Here is a 25,249-nt window from a genome sequence, read left to right on the forward strand (position 1 = left end):
AGGAATCCATCATTGGATCTATCGTTATAAGTGTCCGTCATTCCCCCAAACCGTACATACGCTAGATAACATATTTTTTCAGAAAGGTTGAGCATTCTTTGAGAAGCCTAAAGCAATCATTGCAGAGTGTTTATTTTCAGCTATAGAAATCGATCTCACTATGCGCATGTGGAGTGTCATGGAACTGCACACGGAAGAATTTTTTTGTGCGATCTATTTTGTCTAACAGAATTTCTGGGCATTCATGTACGTTTATTAATAATGCATGTTTGACATGTTTCAGTCAGCTGGCTTCATTTCTGCTGCTTGCACGTACGATATGTTATCGATTCAACTCCATCTCCACGCATTCGTATCGCTATCCAATCAAAAGACTTCGGAATACAGCGAGCTAAGCAAACAGCATACTCGTAAACATATTATCTGATCAAAACTATCATGACACCCCTATGTAATGCGGAACTGAGTACTAGATGTCATGAGAGGCGGATCCAGCAGTATAATAGGAGGCAGGGAGTGTTGTATTGTCAGTAGAGAAGAAATAAAAGCAGAGTGAGTCGGTCAGGAGGCCTCACTGACTTCGAGTGGTGACTAGTCATTTGATGTCACCTGAGTATCAGATCGATCAGATACATTTCAACCCTTCCAAAGGTGCCCAAGTCGACTGTTGGGGATGTGATTGTGGAATGGAAACGCGAAGGAACAACTGCATCTAAACCAAGGCCAAACAGACCTCACGGATTGCCACAGTAGAAGAACTGTCGAACGTTGTGGGGAGGAGGGGTGGGGGCGGTTAATGAAAATCACTTGAAGTCAACGGAAAGAAACACTCGCGAGTTCTAGAGTGCTACCAGCAGTCCAGCTAGCACAATGAATGGGCGTAAGAAGTAAAAAATAATGGGGTAAAACAATCGAACAGCTCTTCATCACCTACACATTTTTGTACTAAGCGACACTTGGGGTGCTGTAAAGAGCGACGACGCTGGACATTGGATGAATAGAAACGAGTGATTTGGAGGGATCAGTCACGCTATAGCCTGTGGCAATCCGATGGAAGAGTTGCGTATGGAGACTGCCTGGTGAATGTTATCTGCCATCATGTGTAGCGCCAACAGTGAAGTGCACAGGAGATGGTCTCACCACGTGGGAGTAGTTTCCATGGTTAGGGTGTGATTCCCTTACTGCGTTTAAGAAAAAGTTAAACGGGGAAGGATGTGAACACATTTTAAAACATTGTGTCCTGCATAAATAGGGGAACAGTTTGTATCAGCATGACTGCACCCTGTCATATGGCAGCATCTAAGCAGCAATGGTTTGTGGACAAGAACATTCCTCATGTGGAAAGTCTTGCCAGAACCAAACACAACGGAGTATTACTGGGACGAGTTAGTATGTCTATTTCAGTCCAAAATTCAGAGAGCAACATCACTACCTTCTCTGATTTCGGCTCTTGAGGATGAATCGGCTGCCATTCCTCCATAGACATTCAAACACCTCAGTGAAAAGTGTCCCCAGCAAAGATTACGCAGTCATAAAGGCTGTAGGGTGAACACACCACCTGTGGCCTTATGCAAGCAGTTATTTGGCTTGGCATTGATTGATAGAGTTGTCGGATGTCGTCATGAGGGGTATAGTATCAAATATTGTTCAGCTGGTGCGTTAGCTTGTCAAAATCCTCGAACTGGTTGGAGTGCCCTGCCCACGATGATCCAAACGTTCTTATTTGGGAGGCGATCCGGCGATCTTGCTAGCCAACTTAGGGTTTGAAAAGCACGAAGACAAGCAGTAGCAAATCTCGCCGTGTGCAAGCGGTCGCTATATTGGTGAAAAGTAAGCCCAGGATGGCTGACCATGAAGGGAAGGAAAGCGAGGCGTATAATATCGTCGACGTAGCACTGCGATGTAAGGGTAACGCGGCTGGGAACCAAAGGGATCCTGCTATGGAATAAAGTGGCATCCCAGACCATCTCTCCTGGTTGTCGGACTGTATGGTGGGTGAAAGTCAGTTTGTCAGTTCTAAGCTGGACTGACCACTGAAGATCATTCTACTCCAGTCAATGAGAACTTGTCTGGAGACTGCTTAGACACCGGTGGGATACCAATCTGACTGTCCCCTGCCATACGGTCCGATAGTCAGTAGTGGTGGTATGGGTTGCCATTTATTTCACAACAGGATCCCTTTGGTTGTCATCCGCGGCACCCTTGTAGCGCAGCGGTACGTTGACGTTTTTCTACGCCCTGTTTTGTTTCCCTTCATGGGTAAACCAACCTGTGCTTACATTTCAGCAAGATAACGACCACCCGCACACGGCGAAAATTTCACTACTAGTCTTCGTGTCTGCCAAACCCTACCTTGGCCAGCAAGATCGATGGATCTCTCCCCAATTGAGAATGGAGCATTATGGGCGTGACCCTCCAACCAGCTCGGGATTTTGACGAACTAACGCGCCAATTGGACAGTATTTGGCATGATATTCCTCAGGAGGACATCTGACGGCTCTGTCAATCAATGACAGGCCGAATAACTGCTTGCATAAGGGTCGGAGGTGGACCAACGCGTTGTTGACTTGCTCAATATGTCTAGATGTTTCTCTTGAGTAAATAATCCAATTTTTCTGAAATAGAAATCATTTGCTTGTTTGTACACGTACATTAATTACATATGGCGATTTTCAACCCATTCGGATAATTCCTTCGTGTGCGTCTTTTTTTTTTTTGTCTTAGAGTGTGTATATAAAGAGCCAATAACGAAGATAACAATGGGACATGTGAACCATGTATTATTAAAGTATGGCAGCGTTGCAAGACATGGTAAATGTGACGCTGGTTTTTTCTTTAGTAAGGAAACGAAATGAGACATTGCTACTTGCGTAACATCCTCCCTTCAGCTAATCGCGGAAAATCGTGTACTTAACGTGCACAGCTGCAGCGCACGCGATGAGCTCCATACAGCGAGAAGTGTGGCGAAAGAATCTGAAACTGAAAGTTCAAGGAGGAGAGAAGATGAGCGATCCGCAGCCTCTCCGAGAACCAGGCGGGAGGCGAGTGAGAGGGAGAGCGATAAGGAGAGCGAGAGGACACGAGAGGGAGGATAGCATCGCCGCTGGACGGGCTTCCGGGCCGCGCGGTCACGGCAGCAGCGGCAAAAACACACCCTGCCACCCACCTCTCTCTGGCGGGAACCTGTCGAGAAAGCGCTCGCAACTCGAGAGTAGCGCTCTCCCCCAAACTTGCTTCTCGTATCGCCTCCATCGTTATGACTTCCTCGTGGAACAATTATGGCCGCTGGAAGCTGAACAGTCTGTTGTTATTACTTCGTCAAAGGACGCTATCGTTAACAGGAGACGTTTTGTGAGTACTGTTAGCACGCCAAATGTAAATCTTCACAGCAAGAAATGTCATATTTATTAAATTTTCTGCACGATTATACCACGATCGAGTGAATTTCTGCGAGACACTCACTGTTTCGTTCCCATCTGGGAAGATATCTCCGATGGAGATTGTGGCTTCCATGAAGGTCCGATTTATACCCTGGTCGCTCCTTACTGCCAGTATCAGGCGAGAAAAAAAGACCGTTACCAATTTTGTTAATACTATCTCGGTGAAAAAACTGAGAACCTGGAAAACAGCTCTGGAATTAAAAGGAGTACAAGGAAGGAAAAAGAAATTATACACTCGAACTCATAAATTAAGGATAATGCTGATACGTGGTGAAACAACGCTCTGGTGGGCGGTTTGCAGATTTAAATCACCTCGGGTATGACCATGCGGTGCATTTGACCTGTGGTCGTCGCACGGTGGCTCTGGCAGCAGTCCACATACCCAGAGGTGTGCTAGTGCAAGTCAGAGTACGGTGCAGCGAGTAAGTAGTTTACAGACGTGCTAATGATGACTGTGTGTTGAAAATGGCTCAAAGAACACATATTGATGACGTTATCAGAGGCACATTACTAGTGCGACTGGAGGCTGGTCAAACACAGCAGGTCGTAGCACGGGTCCTCCATGTGCCACAAAGTGTGATCTCAAGATTATGGCAACGATTCCAGCAGACAGGAAACGTGTCCAGGAGCTACAGTACGGGTTGTCCACAGTGTACAACACCTCAAGAAGACCGATATCTCACCATCAGTGCCCGCAGATGGCCACGAAGTACTGCAGGTAGCCTTGCTCGGGACCTTACCGCAGCCACTGGAACAGTTGTCTCCAGACATACAGTCTACAGACGACTGAACAGACATGGTTTATTCGCCCGGGGACCTGCAAGGTGCATTCCACTCACCCCTGCTCACAAGAGATCCCGTAAAGCCTGGTGTCAAGAACACAGTACATGGCCATTGGAACAGTGATCCCAGGTTATGTTCAAGGACGAGTCCATGTATAGTCTGAACAGTGATTCTCGCCAGGTTTTCATCTGGCGTGAACCAAGAACCAGATACCAACTCCTTAATGTCCTTGAAAGGGACCGTGGCCGTGCGGTTAAAGGCGCTGCAGTCTGGAACCGCAAGACCTCTACGGTCGCAGGTTCGAATCCTGCCTCGGGCATGGATGTTTGTGATGTCCTTAGGTTAGTTAGGTTTAACTAGTTCTAAGTTCTAGGGGACTAATGACCTCAGCAGTTGAGTCCCATAGTGCTCAGAGCCATTTGATCCATTTTTTTTGAAAGGGACCTGTATGGAGGTCGTGGTTTGATGGTGTGGTGTGGGATTATGATTGTTGCACGTACACTACTGCATGTCTTTGACTGAGAAACTGTAACAGGTCAGGTGTAACGGGACGTCATTTTGTACCAGTATGTCCGCGTTTTCAGGGGCGCAGTGGGTCCCACTTTCGACCTGATGGATGATAACGCACGGCCCCACCGAGCTGCCATCGTGGAGAAGTCCCTTGAAACAGAAGATATCAGGCGAATGGAGTGGCCTGCCTGTTCTCCAGACCTAAACCCCATCGAGCATGTCCGGGATGCTCTCGGTCGACGTATCGCTGCACGTCTTCAAACCCCTAGGACACTTCAGGAGCTCCGACAGGCACTGGTGCAAGAATGGGAGGCTATACCCCAGCAGCTGCTCGACCACCTGATCCAGAGCATGCCAACCCGATGTGCGGCCTGTGTACGTGTGCATGGTGATCATATCCCATATTAATGTCGGGGTACAAGAGCAGGAAACAGCGGCGTTTTGTAGCACATGTGTTTCGGGACGGTTTTCTCAACTTATCACCAATACCGTGGACTTACATATCTGAGTCGTGTGTGTTCCCTATGTGTCTATGCAATTAGAGCCAGTTCTGTGTAGTGCCACGTCGCGTGGTACCACATTCTGCAATTGTCTTTAATTTATGAGCATGAGTGTAATTTGTGTGGCCGGTGTTGGACAACTTTTAGAAATGTTAAGAGCTGCATTGCACAATACACACTGTAATGATTATTTTGTTCTTGACTACCGATAGGTCGGCCGAAGTGGCCGTGCGGTTAAAGGCGCTGCAGTCTGGAACCGCAAGACCGCTACGGTCGCAGGTTCGAATCCTGCCTCGGGCATGGATGTTTGTGATGTCCTTAGGTTAGTTAGGTTTAACTAGTTCTAAGTTCTAGGGGACTAATGACCTCAGCAGTTGAGTCCCATAGTGCTCAGAGCCATTTGAACCATTTGAACTACCGATAGCGGTCAGCTGCGGACCATCCATGGGTCATCTATATATCTATATCAAAAGAGAATAGACTATACACAAAGTGTATACAATGACTACAGCTAATGTCACATAAAAGATTATTTACACATACACTGTACTCTACATACCGGGTATCTCTCTTCAGCGCATTCACGCATATTTTTCCCAGTATTTCGGCAGATATTTGCAATTTTGTTCTATCAACGTGTAGCTGGAGTCATCCCAAACAGACGCTGCTCATCGCGTCTTCCACGCGACGCGCACTCTCGACGTAAAGCGTCAGTTTGTGTCCCGTTGCGGGAAACATGATTTTTAAAGAGAAATTTTAGGTGCTAATTCGATAGAATAGTTCCATATCAGTCTACTGCGATATTAATTTTGTCGGTATGTGCTAACAGGGACAGTAAAACACGAAGACCAACCAATACTCCAGCAGCAACTGAGCAGCGCCCTGTCCCTTGCTGACTGCTGCCGCCATGCAGAGTTGCTACTCAGTCGCTGCTGGAGTACTGATTATTCTTTGTGTTTTACTGTCCCTGTTAGCACATATCGACAAAATTAATATCGCAGTATATACTATACATACCGGATGTCTCTCTTCAGAGTATTGAGGCATATTTTCTTAGAGTTCCTGTGACCGCTCTTTCGAATGAGCACGTAAAATTTCGCTTCAAAAATAATTTTCTTCAAAACAGGTAACCAACGGACGCTTTCCGCCGACACAGGGAATCACATGAAAGCCGCGATGAGCAGTGTTTGTTTGTGGTGACTCCAGCAACACATTGCAAAAACGAAATCGTAAATATCTGCCGAAACACCTGACAAAATGCGCCTGACGATTGTTAGGCGAGACACCCCGTACATTATGCACAGAGTTTCACATAATTACATAAAAATACTTACAGAACCTATTCAGTTGTGTATTCCACGGTTCAATGCTTACTTTTTCTGAAATGTTCTACTACCGTATACCATGTATTATACCCATTAAAATCTACAAGTCTCCAAAGGCATTGCTATACTTATATTTGGTGCTCACTTTAAAATAAAGACATCGACAGACGACTACCTCGTAGTCTATAACTCCCTAGTTAGATTTTGTGCATTGATGTGCAACATGCTCTTTGTAATTGGACTCATCATCATCATCATCATCATCATCATTTAAGACTGATTCTGCCTTTCAGCGTTCAGTCTGGAGCATAGTCCCCCTTATAAAATTCCTCCATGATCCCCTATTCAGTGCTAACATTGGTGCCTCTTCTGATGTTAAGCCTATTACTTCAAAATCGTTCTTAACCGAATCCAGGTACCTTCTCCTTGGTCTACCCCGACTCCTCCTACCCTCTACCGCTGAACCCATGAGTCTCTTGGTTAACCTTGCTTCTCCCATGCGTGTAACATGACCCCATCATCTAAGCCTGTTCGCCCTGACTGCTACATCTGTAGATTTCATTCCCAGTTTTTCTTTGATTTCCTCATTGTGCACACCCTCCTGCCATTGTTCCCATCTACTAGTACCTGCAATCATCGTAGCTACTTTCATATCCGTAACCTCAACCTTATTGATAAGGTAACCTGAATCCACCCAACTTTCGCTCCCATACAACAAAGTTGGTCGAAAGATAGAACGATGCACAGATAACTTAGTCTTGGTACTGAGTTCCTTCTTGCAGAAGAGAGTAGGTCGTAGCTGAGCGCTCACTGCATTAGCTTTGCTACACCTTGCTCCCAGTTCTTTCACTATGTTGCCATCCTGTGAGAATATGCATCCTAAGTACTTGAAACCGTCCACCTGTTCTAACTTTGTTCCTCCTATTTGGCACTCAATCCGTTTATATCTCTTTCCCACTGACATTACTTTTGTTTTGGAGATGATAATCTTCATACCATAGTCCTTACATTGCAGATCTAGCTCTGAAATATTACTTTGCAAACTTTCAGTAGAATCTGCCATCACAACTAAGTCATCCGCATATGCGAGACTGCTTATTTTGTGTTCACCTATCTTAATCGCACCCAGCCAGTCTATTGTTTTCAACATATGATTCATAAATAATATGAACAACAGTGGAGACAGGTTGCAGCCTTGTCTTACCCTTGAAACTACTCTGAACCATGAACTCAATTTACCGTCAACTCTAACTGCTGCCTGACTATCTATGTAAAGACCTTTAATTGCTTGCAAAAGTTTGCCTATATTTGGACTATATTTGTAAAACAATTTGGTACATGCACGTACAACATGCTCTCTTTGTAACATAATTTACCTTTTATTATTGGACTAATTTGGTGTTTTTAATGTATATTGGACTACGAGTGGAAAACATAAATACGAAAACAAAAATCTATAAGACGTCTTTACTACGATTTAAAAATGTGTATGTGAATTCCTAAGGGGCCAAACTGCTGAGGTCATTGGTCCATACACACACACACACACACACACACACACACACACACAGAAATCCACGCCCAAGGGAGGGTTCGAACTTCCGGCTGGAGCGGCCGCACAATCCGTGACATGGCACTTCAATCCGCGGGGCCACTCAGAGCGGCACTGCGATTTAAGATGAACCTAATATAAATACATGCACATCTGACTGTAGCGCCATTGTTTAATTTATAGTGGGATTCCTCTACTTTCGTATAGTCGCGTAATGTAACTATACAATAAGTGAATTTTGAAGCTTAACTGTTTGAAATATTTTAGCCCGTAATTTGAGATATTTGAACGATTTCAGCAATAGACTACGTACCAACCGCTGATCTGACACTTTAAAGTTTACATTACAAAACAGAGGCAATGTTGGGTATTACACATGTTATACTGTAGTTAAACATTTCAGGATGGTTAAGCACTGCAGTTGTGAAACACACAGTTTGAAAGGTTTTGCAAGAAAAAAATTTATATAATTATGTGACATTCTATGTATAATACACGTGTAATGTGTGTATGAATATGGCACTAACTATGCTCATTGTATAAACTTCACGTATATTTTCGTCTCTTCTCCACATGTAGGCGACTGGTGGAAGGTCTGGAATTGAAGTTGAAAGCCAAGGATAAAATAAGTAGTGCAGCTGTGTGTTGATTCCATTTAACAAGAGAGACAAAACAACAGTGGTCCTAGCCCCCTGTTGCTAGAAACGAAACTATGAGGAATCTCTCCCTGTTATTCTAGAGAAGGCAAGTATCCTCAAAGGGTAGTTGGAGTCGCATTCGTTAGATCTCCGCTAGCCACAATTTCTTCAGAAATTAATGACCCAAATATTTTGTGTCTTTTGGACTCCAAACCTTCGCACTGGCAGATTAAATGTGGCGCGATTTCATCCCCTGCATCACAAAGTCTGCGCTTAGGGGCTCCTTCCTCTAGCCCATCCTGTGCCCTTGTTTCCTGAACCTCCTATGATTAACTATTAACTATCATTTGTTTAATCTGTCTCCTGTTGAAGCACAGGATTAAGGAACTATCAGCCGTCTATTGTACTCGGTCCAATCATACGCTATTGTCATTAAAATTGCTACACCACGAAGACGACGTGCTACAGACGCGAAATTTAACCGACAGGAAGAAGATGCTGTGATATGCAAATGATTAGCTTTTCAGAGCATTCACAGAAGGTTGGCGCCGGTGGCGACACCTACAACGTGCTGACATAAGGAAAGTTTCCAACCGATTTCTCATACACAAACAGCAGTTGATCGATGTTGCCTGATGAAACGTTGTTGTGATGCCTCGTGTAAAGAGGAGAAATGCGTACCATCACGATTGCGACTTTGATAAAGGTCGGATTGTAGCCTATCGCGATTGCGGTTTAGCGTATCACGACATTGCTACTCGCGTTGGGCGAGATCCAATGACTGTTAGCAGAATATGGAATCGGTGGGTTCAGGAGGGTAATACGAAACGACGTGCTGGATCCCAACGGCCTCGTATCACTAGCAGTTGAGATGACAGGCACCTTATCCGCATGGCTGTAACGGATCGTGCAGCCACGTCTCGATCCCTGGGTCAACAGATGGGGACGTTTGCAAGACAACAACCATCTGCACGAACAGTTCGACGACGTTTGCAGCAGCATACTATCAGCTCGGAGAGCATGGCTGCGGTTACCCTTGACGCTGCATCACAGACAGTAGCGCCTGCGATGGTCTACTCAACGACGAACCTGGGTGCACGAATGGCAAAACGTCATTTTTTCGGATGAATCCAGGTTCTGTTTACAGCATAATGATGGTCGCATCCGTGTTTGGCGACATCGCGGTGAATGCACATTGGAAGCGTGTATTCATCATCGCCATACTAGCGTATCTCCCGGCGTGATGGTATGGGGTGCCATTGGTTACACGTCTCTGTCACTTCTTGTTCGCATTGACTGCACTTTGAACAGTGGACGTTGCATTTCAGATATGTTACGACCCGTGGCTCTACCCTCCACTCGATCCCTGCGAAACCCTACATTTCAGCAGGATAAAGCACGACCGCATGTTGCAGGTCGTGTACGGGCCTTTCTGGATACAGAAAATGTTCGATTGCTGCCCTGGGCAGCACGTTCTCCAGATCTGTCACCAATTGAAAACGTCTGGTCAATGGTGGCCGAGCAACTGGCTCGTCACAATATGCCAGTCACTACTCTTGATGAACTGTGGTATCGTGTTGAAGCTGCATGGACAGCTGTACCTGTACACGCCATCCAAGCTCTGTTTGACTCAGTGCCCAGGCGTGTCAAGGCCGTTATTACGACCAGAGGTGGTTGTTCTGCGTAAGGATTTCTCAGGATCAGTGCACCCAAATCACATGTCAGTTCTAGTATAATATATTTGTCAAATGAATTCCCGTTTATCATCTGCATTTCTTCTTGGCGTAGCAATTTTAATGGCCAGTAGTGTATAACTATGACCACCTGTCAAAAGCCTGAATAACCACATTTTGCAGCACGGACGTGCAGGAAGACAGTCAGTGATGTTTTAGAAGGCACCAACGGGGAACTGGAGCCATGACTACCCCAATGCCGTGGCCAGCTGCGCTCGGTTTCTCGGTTGATGATCCGTGGCGCGCACAGCCCGATCGAAATTGTCCCACACATACTCGGTTGGGTTTAAATTGGGAGAATTTGGTGGCGAGAGGAGTACGGTAAACTCGTCCTGGTGCTCATTGAACCACGCACGTACACTGCTAGCTGTGTGACACGGTGCATTGTCCTGCTGGTAGATGTCATTGTGCCGAGGAAAAAAAGCAACATGTATTGATGGACATGGGTCCTAAGGATAGATGCATACCTGTGTTGATCCACTGTCCCTTCCATAATGACGAAATTACCCAGGGAATGCCACAGAAACATTCCCCAGACCATAACGCTCCATCCTTTGGCCTGGATCTTTCCGACAACTGTTGCAGCGCATTTGCCATGTGTCCATCGTGATTCATCTGAAAAGGCCACCTGTCAGCATTCAGTGGATTCCAGTTGCGCTGTTGGCGTGCAGAGTCCAGTTTTTGTCGATGATGAGTAGCAGTCAGTGTGGGTGCGTGAACCAGGAGCCTGTTGCTGTGGCCCACACGCAGCAACGTGCGCTAGACTGTCGTTGAGGAGACACTGTTGGTAGCCCCTTGCTTCTTATGAGTAGTGAGCTGCTCAGTAGTTGCACGTCTGTTCGCCCATGCACATCTCCGCAGCCGTCGTTCACCCCTATCATGTATGGTCCGTTGTGCACCACAGCTGCCTCAGTGCCAGTTTTGGGTAGCGCCATTTTGCCATGCATTGTGTACTTTAACCACTGTGGCACGCGAAAAACTTACAAACGTAGCCTTTTCCGACATGCTTTCGCCGTTGGCGCAGAAAACAATGAGTATGCCCTTCTCGACGTCAGATAAATCGCTCTGTTTCCGCATTACGACAACGTCTGCACTATTTTCCGCATCTTCTAGACACGCTTTAATACACCACTGTTAGTGGTGCCACCTACTGTCGGTGAGAGGAATTTGTACCTAGGCATCGGAGAACATAATGAGACTGTATAATGCAGTTATTAACAAGAAGTTTCTTGAGAACCTTTACTGACGACCTTGCCTTGTTAGCTAAAATCCGAGAAGATACTGTCACAGACGCTTAGGTATACAGGGTGTTACAAAAAGGTACGGCCAAACTTTCAGGAAACATTCCTCACACACAAATAAAGAAAAGATGTTATGTGGACACGTGTCCGGAAACGCTTAATTTCCATGTTAGAGCTCATTTTAGTTTCGTCAGTATGTACTGCGCTTCCTCGATTCACCGCCATGATTTCATACGGGATACTCTACCTGTGCTGCTAGAACATGTGCCTTTACAAGTACGACACAACATGTGGTTCATGCACGATGGAGCTCCTGCACATTTCAGTCGAAGTGTTCGTACGCTTCTCAACAACAACAAAAATGGTTCTGAGCACTATGGGACTTAACATCTGTGGTCATCAGTCCCCTAGAACTTAGAACTACTTAAACCTAACTAACCTAAGGACATCACACACATCCATGGCCGAGGCAGGATTCGAACCTGCGACCGTAGCAGTCGCGCGGTTCCGGACTGCGCGCCTAGAACCGCTAGACCACCGCGGCCGGCTTCTCAACAACAGATTCGGTGACCGATGGGTTGGTAGAGACGGACCAATTCCATGGCCTCCACGCTCTCCTGACCTCAACCCTCTTGACTTTCATTAATGGGGGCATTTGAAAGCTCTTGTCTACGTAACCCCGGTACCAAATGTAGAGACTCTTCGTGCTTGTATTGTGGACGGCTGTGATACAATACGCCATTCTCCAGGGCTGCATCAGCGCATCAGGGATTCCATGCGACGGAGGGTGGATGCATGTATCCACGCTAACGGAGGACATTTTCAAAATTTCCTGTGACAGAGTGTTTGAAGTCACGCTGGTACGTTCTGTTGCTGTGTGTTTCCATTCCATGATTAATGTGATTTTAAGAGAAGTAATAAAATGTGCTCTAACATGGAAAGTAAGCGTTTCCGGACACATGTCCACATAACATATTTTCTTTCTTTGTGTGTGAGAAATGTTTCCCGAAAGTTTGCCCGTACCTTTTGGTAACACCCTAATGTTAGAAATAAAAATTTATTCAAAGTTAGGGTGGAGCAAGTGATGTCGTATGGTATTGTTAGCTGGCATACCCCCCCCCCCCCCCCCCCCCCTCGTGATCGTTTGTTTGTTTATCCGCCTAACCGCAAAGGCTCTCTTTCTCCCCCCGCACCCTCCCCCCCCCCCCCCCCTCATGACTTTACAAAGCATCCTCCCCATCCTCCCTTCCCGAAAAGTGATAGTTGAATCTTGTGTTTTGCATCTTTCCAGATTAAGTAACTCGATGAGAGCGTGAAGAAATTAGTCTCTTGTTGGTGTTGGTGACGATGGGGACAGAAGTAGAGACTGATGCCCAATGGTGAACTATTCTTTTATCGAAATGATGTGGGATAAGTCCGTTTACAGGTTATGTATATATGATTAGTGTTAACATTGAGGAACACATTATTATTTTTCCTCATATTCATGCAACTACATTTAACGAATATTTATTATTATTATTATTTACTGGCTACCAGTTTTTAAGTAGAAATTCTTCAGTGGAATAGAAAGAGTTGTCCAGAAGAACCGATTTTAAATTAGATTTAAAACTTGCTTTACTGCCAGTCAGACATTTTGTATTATTGGGCAAATTAGCAAATATTTTTGTTGTTGCATATTGAACTCTTTGCTGAGCCGCTGACAGTTTTAACAATGAGCAATAAAGGTCATTTTTCCCTCCAGTGCTGTAGGTATGTTCTTTTCAAATTTAATGGGGCTATTTATGATGAATTTCTTTAGCAAATATATGTACTGTGACGGCGTAATTGAAACGTCTAGCTCCTTGACGAGGTACGTACATGACGTCTATGGGTGAACACCACACATTATTCTTACTGCTCGCTTTTGTGCAATCAATATCAGTCTTTAGCTATCCAAGAAAATTATTCCGTGGGACATTATCGAGTGGAAATATGCAAAATATGTTAGGAGGTTGATATGTTTGTTTTCATGATTAGCAATTATACGAAGAGAAAAAGAGGCTGCACTTAATTGTTTGAGAAGATCAGTAATATGCTTCTTCCAGTTTCAGTTTTTCTCAATAGGTACACCCAAAAATTTGGGACATTCTACCCTTTTTCGTGACCACTATTTATGTGCTACTTCGGTTGTCGGTATATCTCTATTTCTTGTACAGAACTGAATGTAGCGTTGTTTTTTTTTTCAAAATTTGAAGGCAGTACATTTTCAGGCAGGCTCTTAACAATTCTTTGGAAAATATCTAGAACCAACTCTTCTGTTGCTTTCTCTCTAATGCGGTTTGTTATAATACTAGTATTGTCTGCTAAAAGTACAATTTTGCTTGTAGAATGTTAAGTGGAGGGTCATTCACTTATATATGGAATAAGAGCGGACCCAAAATTGAACCATTTGGGATTCACACTGCGATTTTTTTCCCAGTGAATAAATTTTTTTTTACCTTTCCGATGTTGTTTCAATTGTTTAGCTCAACCTTTTGCATCCCGTTTGTTAAGTATGATTCAAACCAGTTTTGCGTAAAGCGATCATCGAGGTTTTCTAAGAGAGTGTCATGATCTACACAATCAAAAGCCTTGGAAAGATCACAAAAAAACCCACCTGGGTATATATTATTATTTAAGTCTTTTTCTACTCCATGAGTGGATGTATAATAGCACTCTCAGTCGAGCAACCCTTCTGCAATCCAAACTGTGAAATGCTTAGTAAATTCTTTACACTTCAGTGTGCAGCCAATCATGAGCACATTACTTTTTCGAATATTTTGGAAAAAGATATCAGCAAGGAAACTGGATAATAGTTGTTTCATTTTGTGTTGTCCCCTTTCTTTTGAAGTGGTTTAACACCAGCATATTTTAATCCGTTTGGAAAAATTCTCTGTGCCAGTGATGCGTTGTATATATCAATAAGAACATGTCTTATTACGTCGGACAACTTTTCAGAATTCTATTGGATGTTCCTTCAACCCCACATGAGCTTTTATTTTTTAGAATTTTTGTACTTCAGTGAAGGATGTTGGCGTTACTTCTAGTTGCTTGCCTCGCGGAGAGGCCGCGCGGTTTGAGGCGTCATGTCACGGTCTGCGCTGCCCCTCCCGCCGGAGGTTCGAGTTCTCCCTCGGGCAAGGGTGTGTGTTGTTCTTAGCATAAGTTAGTTTAAGTAGTGTGTAAGTCTAGCGACCGATGACCTAAGCAGTTTGGTCCCTTAGGAATTCAAACACATTTGAACATTTCTAGATCCTTAAAGTTTTGTGGGTTAACAAAGATCTCGTCTCCAACAAGATTTGAACCGACAACACCGGCAATCTTCCCTCTGAAGGCTGAACACTGTAACACTGAGCTAGCGAACAACTAGAGAGAAAACGTTCTCTGATTAGGCAGCTGAACCTACACGTCGCAGTCTGCCAGTCACCATAGCTATACGGCTCTTATTTCCTTTCTTAAGTAGTTAAAAAATTGATGAGAGTTCCTTTAATGACTTATTCATTATACAAAATAAAATGTCTTTTGGCTTCTTCGGCATCAGTTTTCTTTCCAGTAACACAACAAAAAGCCAAAGTTTCTCTTTAGAATTCATTTCTCAGCTGGCTCGCGCAATTATGTTGCACTTACCAGAGAGATTCAGGCACACGCTCAGCGACTTAATCGCGCAAGTCAGTAGCGTTGTGGGAGTACATTCCAGCTGGTCAGCCACACGGCTGAACCTCGGCGACTAAACCGGCAGTGTGAAAGTAGCCTAACATCCGAGAGGGAACGCACTCTCACTGTTTGAACGTAACGCCGTGCTGTCGCTGCGTCTAGCGCTTGTGACTTCGAAACGGAAGCTCTTCTTGGACAAGGGGGGCGCGGGAGATCGTCCTCAACCTTACCGAGTTAATGATATCTGCAATTGCATGAAGTGGATTTTGGAAAACCGAGAGGAAACTAAGATAGGCCAAATGGGGGTCTCAACCTTGCTACTCTCGAATACGAGTGTGTACTATGTACTCGTTTAATATAATGGCTTAGGGTGTTTAACACACGGCCAGGCACGGGTCCAGTGTCATGTTCTGGGTGGGGGAGGAGGGGAGAGGGGTCATAGTTTGTTACTCATCCCCTCCCCCCCCTCCCCCCATCCTTCTCGCGCTATATAACTAGCTGTCACACACACTTTTAACGTCCCACCGATACCTTGATTTTAATGTTAATAACATATAAATATATGAGAGCTGATCAACGAGAACCGAGACTCATTTTTTTCACACATGTTTATTACTCCATTGTCCGCGGCTCGTGGTCTTGCGGTAGTGTTCTCACTTCCCCCGCACGGGGTCCCGGGATCGATTCCCGGCGGGGTCAGGAGTTTTCTCTGCCTCGAGATGACTGGGTGTTGTGTGTCTTTCATCATCATTTCATCCTCATTCACTCGCAAGTCGCCGTAGTGGCGTTAAAGAGCTTGTGGAGCGGCGGCCGAACCGCCCCGCGAGGGGTCTACCGGCCACCAATGCCATACGCTCATTATTATTACTCCGTTTCAATGTTTACACGATCTTTTTAAAAATACTCCCCTCTTACTTGAATGCACTTTTTATAGCGTCTCTGCAGTCCTTGAAAACATAATGCAGGAAATGCTTTACGAGGTCCCTAAGAATAGGCTCACTTTTCTTGAGCACTGCATTAGAGTTCTCATATCGAATGCCCTGCAGGTTTTCCTTCAGTGATGGGCGTAACAAAGCCACAGGGGGCAAGATCGGAGCTATAAGCGGATGCAGTACACAGTTAATGTTCAACTGAGCCAGTAATTGCATGACATGTTTTGCTTCGTGAGGTAGTGGATTGTCATGATGTAGTCGCCACCAAGTCCGAGAAAAGTTCTGGTCGTTCCCTTGCAATGCGCTACCTCAATTTAGTCAATACTGGCGTGTAGTATGCTGCTGTAACAGCAGTGTGAGGGGGAACTGCATGCTGGTGAATAATTCCACGGCAGTTAAAAAATGTGAGCAACATCATTTTCGCCTTCTATATGTGGGAGAACCTTGCGATTTGCACACTGTGCTTGTTCGTTTTCCTTCAGAATCATGCAGCTATGACTCATCGATTCCACATACGCATCCTCTCTTTCAGCAAAGAGACGCAGCGCCGCACGGTGTGTCTATATCTGCACAGCCTTTTGTTCGGGAGTCAACAGGCGAGGCACCCAACGGGCACAAATTCGGATCATATGGAGGTGCTCATGCATAATTGTGAAGACACTGCCATATGAAATTCTCAACACTTCACTCAGGCTACGTAATGTTTTCCGCCGTTCCTCACGGACAATTTCAATAGTTGTGTTAATGTTGATTTCTGTCACAGCAGGATCCGAAACGCCATGCCCAGCTTGCTTGACACGACAAGCCAACTTACTTTGAAGTCCTTGAACTACATACACACTGCTGCATGGGGCAGTGCGTCTTCACCGTATGCTTGCAGCAGATTTTCAGAAGTTTCAGCTTTTCGTAAATTTGCTCGTTCTAGTTCCCCCCAACACGGTCTCAGATCTACTCGGCCTGCTATCAAACGAGTGCTGGCGTTCTTGGGGGCAAAGGACGGCCGGGGAGAAGGACCCGCCAGCCCTCTCCCTCCTAGTGCCCCAGCGGATAGGGCTACACTCTACCTGCAGTCACGTCACGCCGATAGCCCGGTCACGAGCTTGCGTCACAGACTCTACCTTTCCCTTTACCAGTGACTAGTACATTGCGTTAACGTAGTTTCCAAAAGATTGCATTTCGGAGAAATGCGTATATGAAAAGCATTCACTCGAAAAAGTGAAGTTTACGCATGCCATGTAATTGATTTAAGGGGGGACGTTCATGAAATTAATGGAAAATTTTCAGTTTATTTTTTGTTTATTAGTAGAATTCATGGACAATAACTTCCCAAAATTTCAATGACGAAATCGCATCCGAAGTGCATGAAAAATAATTAAATGTGTTACGTGACCTTCCTGTCACACCCACGTTTTGATGCAACGCTTCAATACAAGATTGTTCACGATTGCGAGGATTATTTTCAAGCAAAATTGCACGGGATACCCCTAGAAGGCTGTGATATACACTTTTTGGTTTCACAGATCATCTGTGATTCTACTCCGTATCTTAGATACAATAATGAACCAACTAGTTGTTACGAAGAATCAGTTCTTGTTTTGCCAGTTTTCATCTGCTACAGTGTTAGAATTGTAACTTGTAATCCAGTTTTTATATTTAATGATGGGAATGTAGGAAGGACGAAGATACTAGAGAAAATGAGCTCTGAGAGTGCAAATTTCACTCAAGATATCTTGAGGAAAATTGATTTACAGCGTCTCTCTGCAGCTGAAAAAAAAGTCACTCGAAGACCTGGTAAGAGAAAGAAAGCAGGAAACAAGAAACCGGAAGAGAAGCCTTGAAGAAGACCGTAAGCATAAATTTGGGGCTTCTGAGGAGATGATGTAAGAAAAAACGTTAAGTTAAACTTGAAATTGCATTTTCTGAAATTTATGTTTTTAAAAGTTTTTACCTTTTTCTCAAAATCTATGAAGGCTAGAAATATTAAATATCGTACACTTATTTCCATAAATACAATAAATAATGTCTCAAGATACATTTTGAAATTCTGAGTATAAGCTGAGATATGTGGCCAAGTGCTTGAAATCTTGCATGGATTTTACGCGATACTTACAGCATTATAATTAAATAATTATTAAAAGTCTCCTATTATATATATTCTAAAACCCTCATGAGGGACGATTACTATATCCAAAGAAATTAAACGGAAAACATTTTGCAGAAATTTCTTGAATAGTTTCTGAGAAAAAGGTACATATACCATTTTTTGAAAATAAAGATTTTAATTTCCATAAAAAAGTTAAATGAATATAACCAAAGGAACGTAACAGTAAATCTGTTAATTTTATGTGAAGCAAGGTACAAAATTACATTGCCTTATCTTCAAAATTGTGGATTTGGTGCATCTTTTAAATAGTGCGACCTTTTCATGAACGTCCCCTCTCAAGGGCTAAATAAGCAAGAACGTCTCACAGCTATGACACTCCCATAATTTACTCAATACAAAATCGAAGGGTGCACTCGCCGTTACCAATACTTCCCTTCGAACTGTGATAGTGAACACCGGTATGGCGACTATGGCTAAGCGAGCGCATAAAAGAGAGAAATGCTCTTTCTTTCAGTTGTTTCTTATTACATTTGGGAAAGTCAGATTTCGTTACTAGTTTCGTAGTGGAGGGGCTGTTTCCCTATCTGCCTTACGTTACTCAGTTTTCTGCCGATTTACCGTTCTATATGTGGATTCCATAAAAGTGTCGGATTTGGTGCGGGCGGGAGTGACGACCAGACTTTACGTTGCTGGAATGTTCTGTGCAGGCGGTCAGGGCCTCAGCCCGTCCACATGAGGGGGCTCTCAGGCAAGTAACTGTAACGTGGCTACTGGTTCTCAGAACCATGCCGTTTTCGAGGCGCTTAGGTTTAGTACTGCTTTATTACCCGAAAGGTGCGTGAGAAGCGTAGAAATTGATGCATATAAAAGTAGAAACTGAAGCGCGGTATCTGGTGTTACGTGGGAACAAGTACCAAGGAGAAAGGATACGGTAGGCAAATAAGGTTCCTGTCCATGGCCGTTACTTCTGAAAATCCTCACGAGTTACATGCATGGTTTGTAGACCATGAGTGTTGTGTGTGACCGGTGCAATACATGAATTAGTGGATCGAGCTTTTTCCGATAAATCATAACGCTACAAGAGAGGCGCTGCGCATCTCGGAGAGGTTTACTTCTGAAATTCCGCTAGAGTACGTTCCAGGAGGAGGGGGGCATGAAATGACCACAGCGAAAAAGTCCGAGACGTTAGAGCTAATACTGAGGTTTACCGACAGTGCCAATCGCGAACGGATGAGTCAGGGGAGGAGGGGGTGGGGGGCGAAAATCAAACAGTGGGACTGGATGTACTCTCCGCCACTCACCGTAAGATCGCTTGCGGTTTATAGATGCAGACGTATATGTAGAACTTCTGATGTACTGCAGCCTTTTCAAGAGAACTGACAACTGTTCGTTCATACAGGAAAATGGAAGAACACACACCGGTAATGAATCTATGGCGCTATTAAGAGGTGATTTTGATGAAATAATAGCTAAGCCAGCTCCACATGGGACGCATGTCTCATCGTTGAGCACGCCAAACGTACTTTACAGTGTGCACTTAGAAACCAGCTGGTGCATCACACGAAAAGCGCTCCTCATCATGATATACGACTGCAGCACTCTCCAGCGGCAGTCGTCGGCTATCACACAGTTTATTCACGGAAATTGAAACATGTAAAATTGCTACTTCAGCTCTGTTAAAACGCACATTTCATACCTTGTCCATGTGCTGTCTGTATACATAAGAACTGCAGTATCCGTGAAGATGTTATAAGGCAAAAAGGTTCACGTCCAGTCAGTGAAGACAACAGCTTATGAAAGCTACATTACAGATAGTGCGATACAAATTTATAGTAGTCTACTAAATAAGATAAAAGTAACTTTATCTTTATTACTTTTTTTTGTAAAACCCTAAGGCCATCCTGAACAGACCATTCCTGCTATTCAGTATCAATATGAGAAATATATGATTTTAAACAACTGTAAGTAGGCTGTTTAGGTTCTTATATTGGTAACGCCACCGCCACCTAGCGCCCTGTATGAAAATCGCTGGCTGTGCTGTGTGCAGTCTGTGGCTGGGTGGCATTGTTCGAATTTGATATTGTAGTGTTGGGCAGCTGGCTGTTAACAGTGCGTAGCGTTGCGCAGTTGGAGGTGAGCCGCCAGCAGTGGTGGATGTGGGCAGTGAGATGGCGGAGTTTTGAGAGCGGATGATCTGGACAGAGACAGTAAATTTGTAATATTGGATATCATGGACTGATAGAGATATTATGACTTTTGAACACTATTAAGGTAAATACATTGTTTGTTCTGTATCAAAATCTTTCATTTGCTAACTATGCCTATCAGTAGTTAGTGCCTTCAGTAGTTAGAATTTTTTCATATGAAACGTCCCCTTAGAAAAATTAATGAATTACTATGCTGATAAACCTCTTACATTATTTGATTTTCAGACAGCTGAGCAGAACTGAACGTACTCAGACATTTCGCTCTTTTCGTATTCTCATCAATACTAAACTGACACACAATATTTCTAGCGCAACGCAATCTGACTTCTAATAATCGCTACAAAAGAATGGCCCTGACTAACAATAACCTATACCTTTCACAAATCACTTACCTCACAAAAATCTTCGTTACTCAAACTACTGCAATACAGCGAGCGCCACTACTGCCAGCTAAATAAAAAATTCTAACTACTGAAGGCACTAACTACTGATAGGCATAATTAGCAAATGAAAGATTTTGATAGAGAACAAACAATGTATTTACCTTAATAGTGTTCAAAAGTCATAATATCTATATCATTCCATGATATCCAACTGCCCAACACTACAATAGCAAATTCGAACAATGCCACCCAGCAACAGACTGCACACATACAGCCAGTGACTTTCATACAGAGCGCTAGGTGGCGGTGGCGTTACCAATATAAGAACCTAAACAGCCTACTTACACAACAAAGTGTAAAATATGTTACTGAAAGCTCTCCTGTAGATAAGCATAAAAAATTATTTATTTACTGCAATGTTACTGTTACATTTTCTGTACTTAATGTGTGTGTGTGTGTGTGTGTGTGTGTGTGTGTGTGTGTGTGTGTGTGCGTGTGGGCGTGCGTACTTGCGTGATAGGCCTACTTAAAAATAATACTTAGGAATTATGTATCCCAAAATCTAGGTTTTGGATCAGTAAATAAATAATGAATTGCGATGGAGTCAGGCAGAGGCGTAGAAAGCAGTCTTACAACTTGTTGGTCCATGTTGCCTAGCATGCTCACGAAATCGAACAAATTCACTACTGAGAGGGAGTGCTCTTACATTTGCATAAAATCGTTAAGACCGAACACTATGTAACATAGTTGTGTTCGTTATTACGAAGTCCTGGAACATATTACAAAACATGAAACTGATTAGAAAAATATCTGGATATAACACGACACAAAGCAACTATCTGAGACACTGTAACTCCACGCGTCTATAAACTACACTATGCCTATCTTGTGTAACAAAGAATCATGTCTTTCATGGTATGATTTTCTGAAGCCTCAAGTCACCAACCTGTTATTAACTGACATTTAATTATAACAAACTGTACCAAGAACAACGCATTTTGATAAATCTTCAACAAACAAAAAAATTCTTAACCACTAACGTGAAGTTTCCTTTATTTTGCTACAACTATTCGTACCAATAACAACGCGTTTTCGAGAGTTACTTAGTATTGTGGTGCTTTGAAACAGCAAGTATTCATAACACCTAAGTTCTAACGTAAAATCCACCAAAAATGGGCTTCAATAGAAAACGACGAAATCCAGTTTGGCGTCTTCCAGTTTCCGGTCGTGTCGTAGATCACGAACTGGGATCGCAATGGCCACGTTTCCCTCCACGAAGCAAATATATGACTCGTTTTATTCTGTGTTTCATGCAATAGAATGTTACGGAGCTTGGAAAAACCATGCTGTGACGTCACAAAACTCGACCAGCTCCTCGTCCACGAACACTTTCTCGTTGCGTGTGAGGGCGGCTTTGTGCATTTCTTCTTTACAAAGGGACTCCTAACCGCCTCGACTAAACCCGATACGTCGGACGCAGCGCTCGCGTCACTTACAAAACACTCAGTACTCGTGTGTGCCGCGGACTGACCTGGAGCCGAGCACCTTGCGCGACTCCTCGCCGTCGACCTCAGGGTCCGCGTGGGGCCCTTGGAGTGGGCCGGCGCGCACTGGGGCCACCAGCGCTGCGAGCACCAGCAGCAGCAGCGGCCGCGGCAGCCGCCTCGGGCGCTCCATGTCGCCCACCTGCAACAACACCAGCACACCAGCTCTCACTACGTGGCAGTCTAGCACACACAGAGCTTCCTTATCATCTAGGAAGGGCATAGCCAGCAAATGGTGAATGAAAATCTTCCGCACTGGCTGTTAAAACAGTTGTAATAAAAACTCACTTCAAATTTCGAGTCAATAGAGATGCATCTTCAGGTGATCTGTACATGAAATTAAAACATTACAGAATTACAATGGCTTGAAAATATACGAGGATTGTCCAGAAAGTAAGTTCCGATCGGTCGCGAAATGGAAATCACAGTGAAAACCAGAAACGTTTTATTTGCAACAGTTAGGTACACCTTCCACCTACATAGTCGCTCCCGAGGAGAGATGAGACTAAGGGGTAGCCAAAAACAGATAGTATTGTGGGTGATCAAACATTTCTCATCGGAAACGCTGCAGGAGCGTCTTTTTATTGCCCCTGCAGTGTGCGGCGGCCGAGAATTGGCATGAAGAAGGAAGTGCTCGACAGTTGTGTTATGTGGGATGCATGACACAGGCGAAATCTCTAACCAGGCCGTCTTGCTTGGCGGGAGACGCTATTCCCTACGCATCATTACGTGCTCACTGTTCACTCAAAACTGAAAAGAGCGACGCGACACGATCGACAGGCATACTAGAGACACTGCCCAACACATCTGTGCAAAGCTTTACCGGATTTTCCCAGTGGTTTCCATTTCGCGACCGATCGGAACTTACTTTCTGGACAACCCTCGTATTTGTGCCACCATAAACCTCTATATATTAGTGATGACTACGCGCTCAAAGGTTTTTTAAACAGTCAAGGCCCAAAAAAGGGGTTTCTTAGAGCCTAGTACCATCGTTCATCGTTAAGATAAAAGCAGATAGCATGCTAAAAGCTGTAGTACATGATTAAAATAATTGGGACCGCAGTGATAGGAAGCTTGATAAGTCTATTTAAATTACTGACTACCGTATAATTGTGCAAACTAACTAAAACACCATATTAACATGTCTTAACTTCGACAGGCAGATATAACAGGGCTTGAACGTCTTTCCATGTCGTAGAAACCATAGAAGCGTGTACGGTGCCAGAGTAAACTGTACTGAAACTACAGCGTAAAATGTACTATACTGACGAAATTATATGCCCCGTCTTGTTGTCTTTCACGACAAACCATAATGGCCTTACGTTTCAGCAAGATAATGCCCGCCCACACACGGCGAGACTTTTTACTGCTTGTTTTCGTGCTTGTCAAACCCTATCTTGGCCAGCCAGGTCGCTGTGTCTCTCCCTAATTGAGAACGTTTCCGTTGGGTCATTATGGTCAAAGTCCTTCAACCAGGTCGGTATTTTGACGATGCAACGCGCCAGTTGGACAAAATGAGGTAAGACATTCCTCAGGAGGACGTACAACTATGTCAATCAGTGCCAAGCCGAATAACTGCTTCCATAAGGGCCAGAGGTGGAGGAACGCGTTACTGATTTTCTCAATTTTTGAAACTCTTTCTCGTGAATAAATCATCCAATTTTTCTAAAACTGTAATCGTTTATTTGCCTACGCATGTACATCACATCAAGCGATTTCCGTTCTGTTCGGATAATTCCTTCGTGGTGCGTCGTTTTTTTTTTCTTTGGCTTAGAGCGTACTTTATATCTCGCGCATTTTAGTGCATCACTCATTTTCGTTTGTACATGTTCCCAGTAGGTGGTAGCATCGGCTGGAAGACAGCTGTCTATCGCAGCTGCAGCATGTCTTCGAGAAATACAGTTTTCTTTTTTTTAATTTTGGGCTGGAATGTGTTTAGAAAATGCTGTAATATGTCAATATACTCTATGCTATCGAATAAATGATTGTTCATTTCATCATAACCATGCTGCTACGTATTTTTTTCGATATAGCGCTGCGAGTACATTCGCTAACGGCCAATATTTTCACATTCCAATGAAACTATTTTTTACAATTTCTGGGTGTTTAATATTGAGTTTCCAGAGCATTACACATATTTCAATTATTTTATAACACAAACGACATTCATTTCTAATATATTTTAAGAGTTTGGTGAATACCAGCAGTTTTTTATATTGAGTTTTTAATCTTATTTTGCCCGACGACAGTGCATTGACCACTAATATAAGCTTTTTATTTATAAAATCTAAGCTCAAGACTGAAGGAGTTACAGGTGACAGATAATGGAATCACCAAATATTTCTGTTTTTCCTTCAATATGCACACAGTAAATGCACCTTCACAAATTTAATTTAATAATTTACTCGTAGTTCGCCGTTATGATTTGTTTCTATCTAATGTATTTTAATTTTGGAAGAAATAAACTTGTATAAATTTGAGTTCGGCCACTACTGTAACACACTGCCCGCACATGACTTCGTGGGAAAAGCGTGAAGGGAGTTTGGGTCTTTACGTCCCATCGAAAACGAAACCATCACAAGCTGAGCGGAAAGTCCGAAGCGACATGAACGGGGAAGGAAATCGACCACATCCTTTTCAAGAAAGTCACATCGACATTGAATTTACTCTGTGGAGAGGAAC

The 25,249-nt window shown here is 43.9% G+C and overlaps 1 protein-coding gene across 1 annotated transcript in view; it reads right to left on the reverse strand.

The window, feature by feature from the left end:
- The window catches only part of LOC126436946 (serine-rich adhesin for platelets-like), a 113,788-nt gene extending 90,998 nt beyond the window's left edge, over window positions 1-22,790 (reverse strand). The window contains exon 1 of the mRNA XM_050090479.1: window positions 22,555-22,790. Coding sequence (XP_049946436.1) covers window positions 22,555-22,790 — 236 coding nt within the window. The remainder of the gene's footprint in view (window positions 1-22,554) is intronic.
- Between the last annotated feature and the right edge of the window lie 2,459 nt (window positions 22,791-25,249).

This window comes from Schistocerca serialis, chromosome 1 (assembly GCF_023864345.2).
Source record: "Schistocerca serialis cubense isolate TAMUIC-IGC-003099 chromosome 1, iqSchSeri2.2, whole genome shotgun sequence".
NCBI classification, from domain to species: Eukaryota; Metazoa; Arthropoda; class Insecta; order Orthoptera; family Acrididae; genus Schistocerca; species Schistocerca serialis.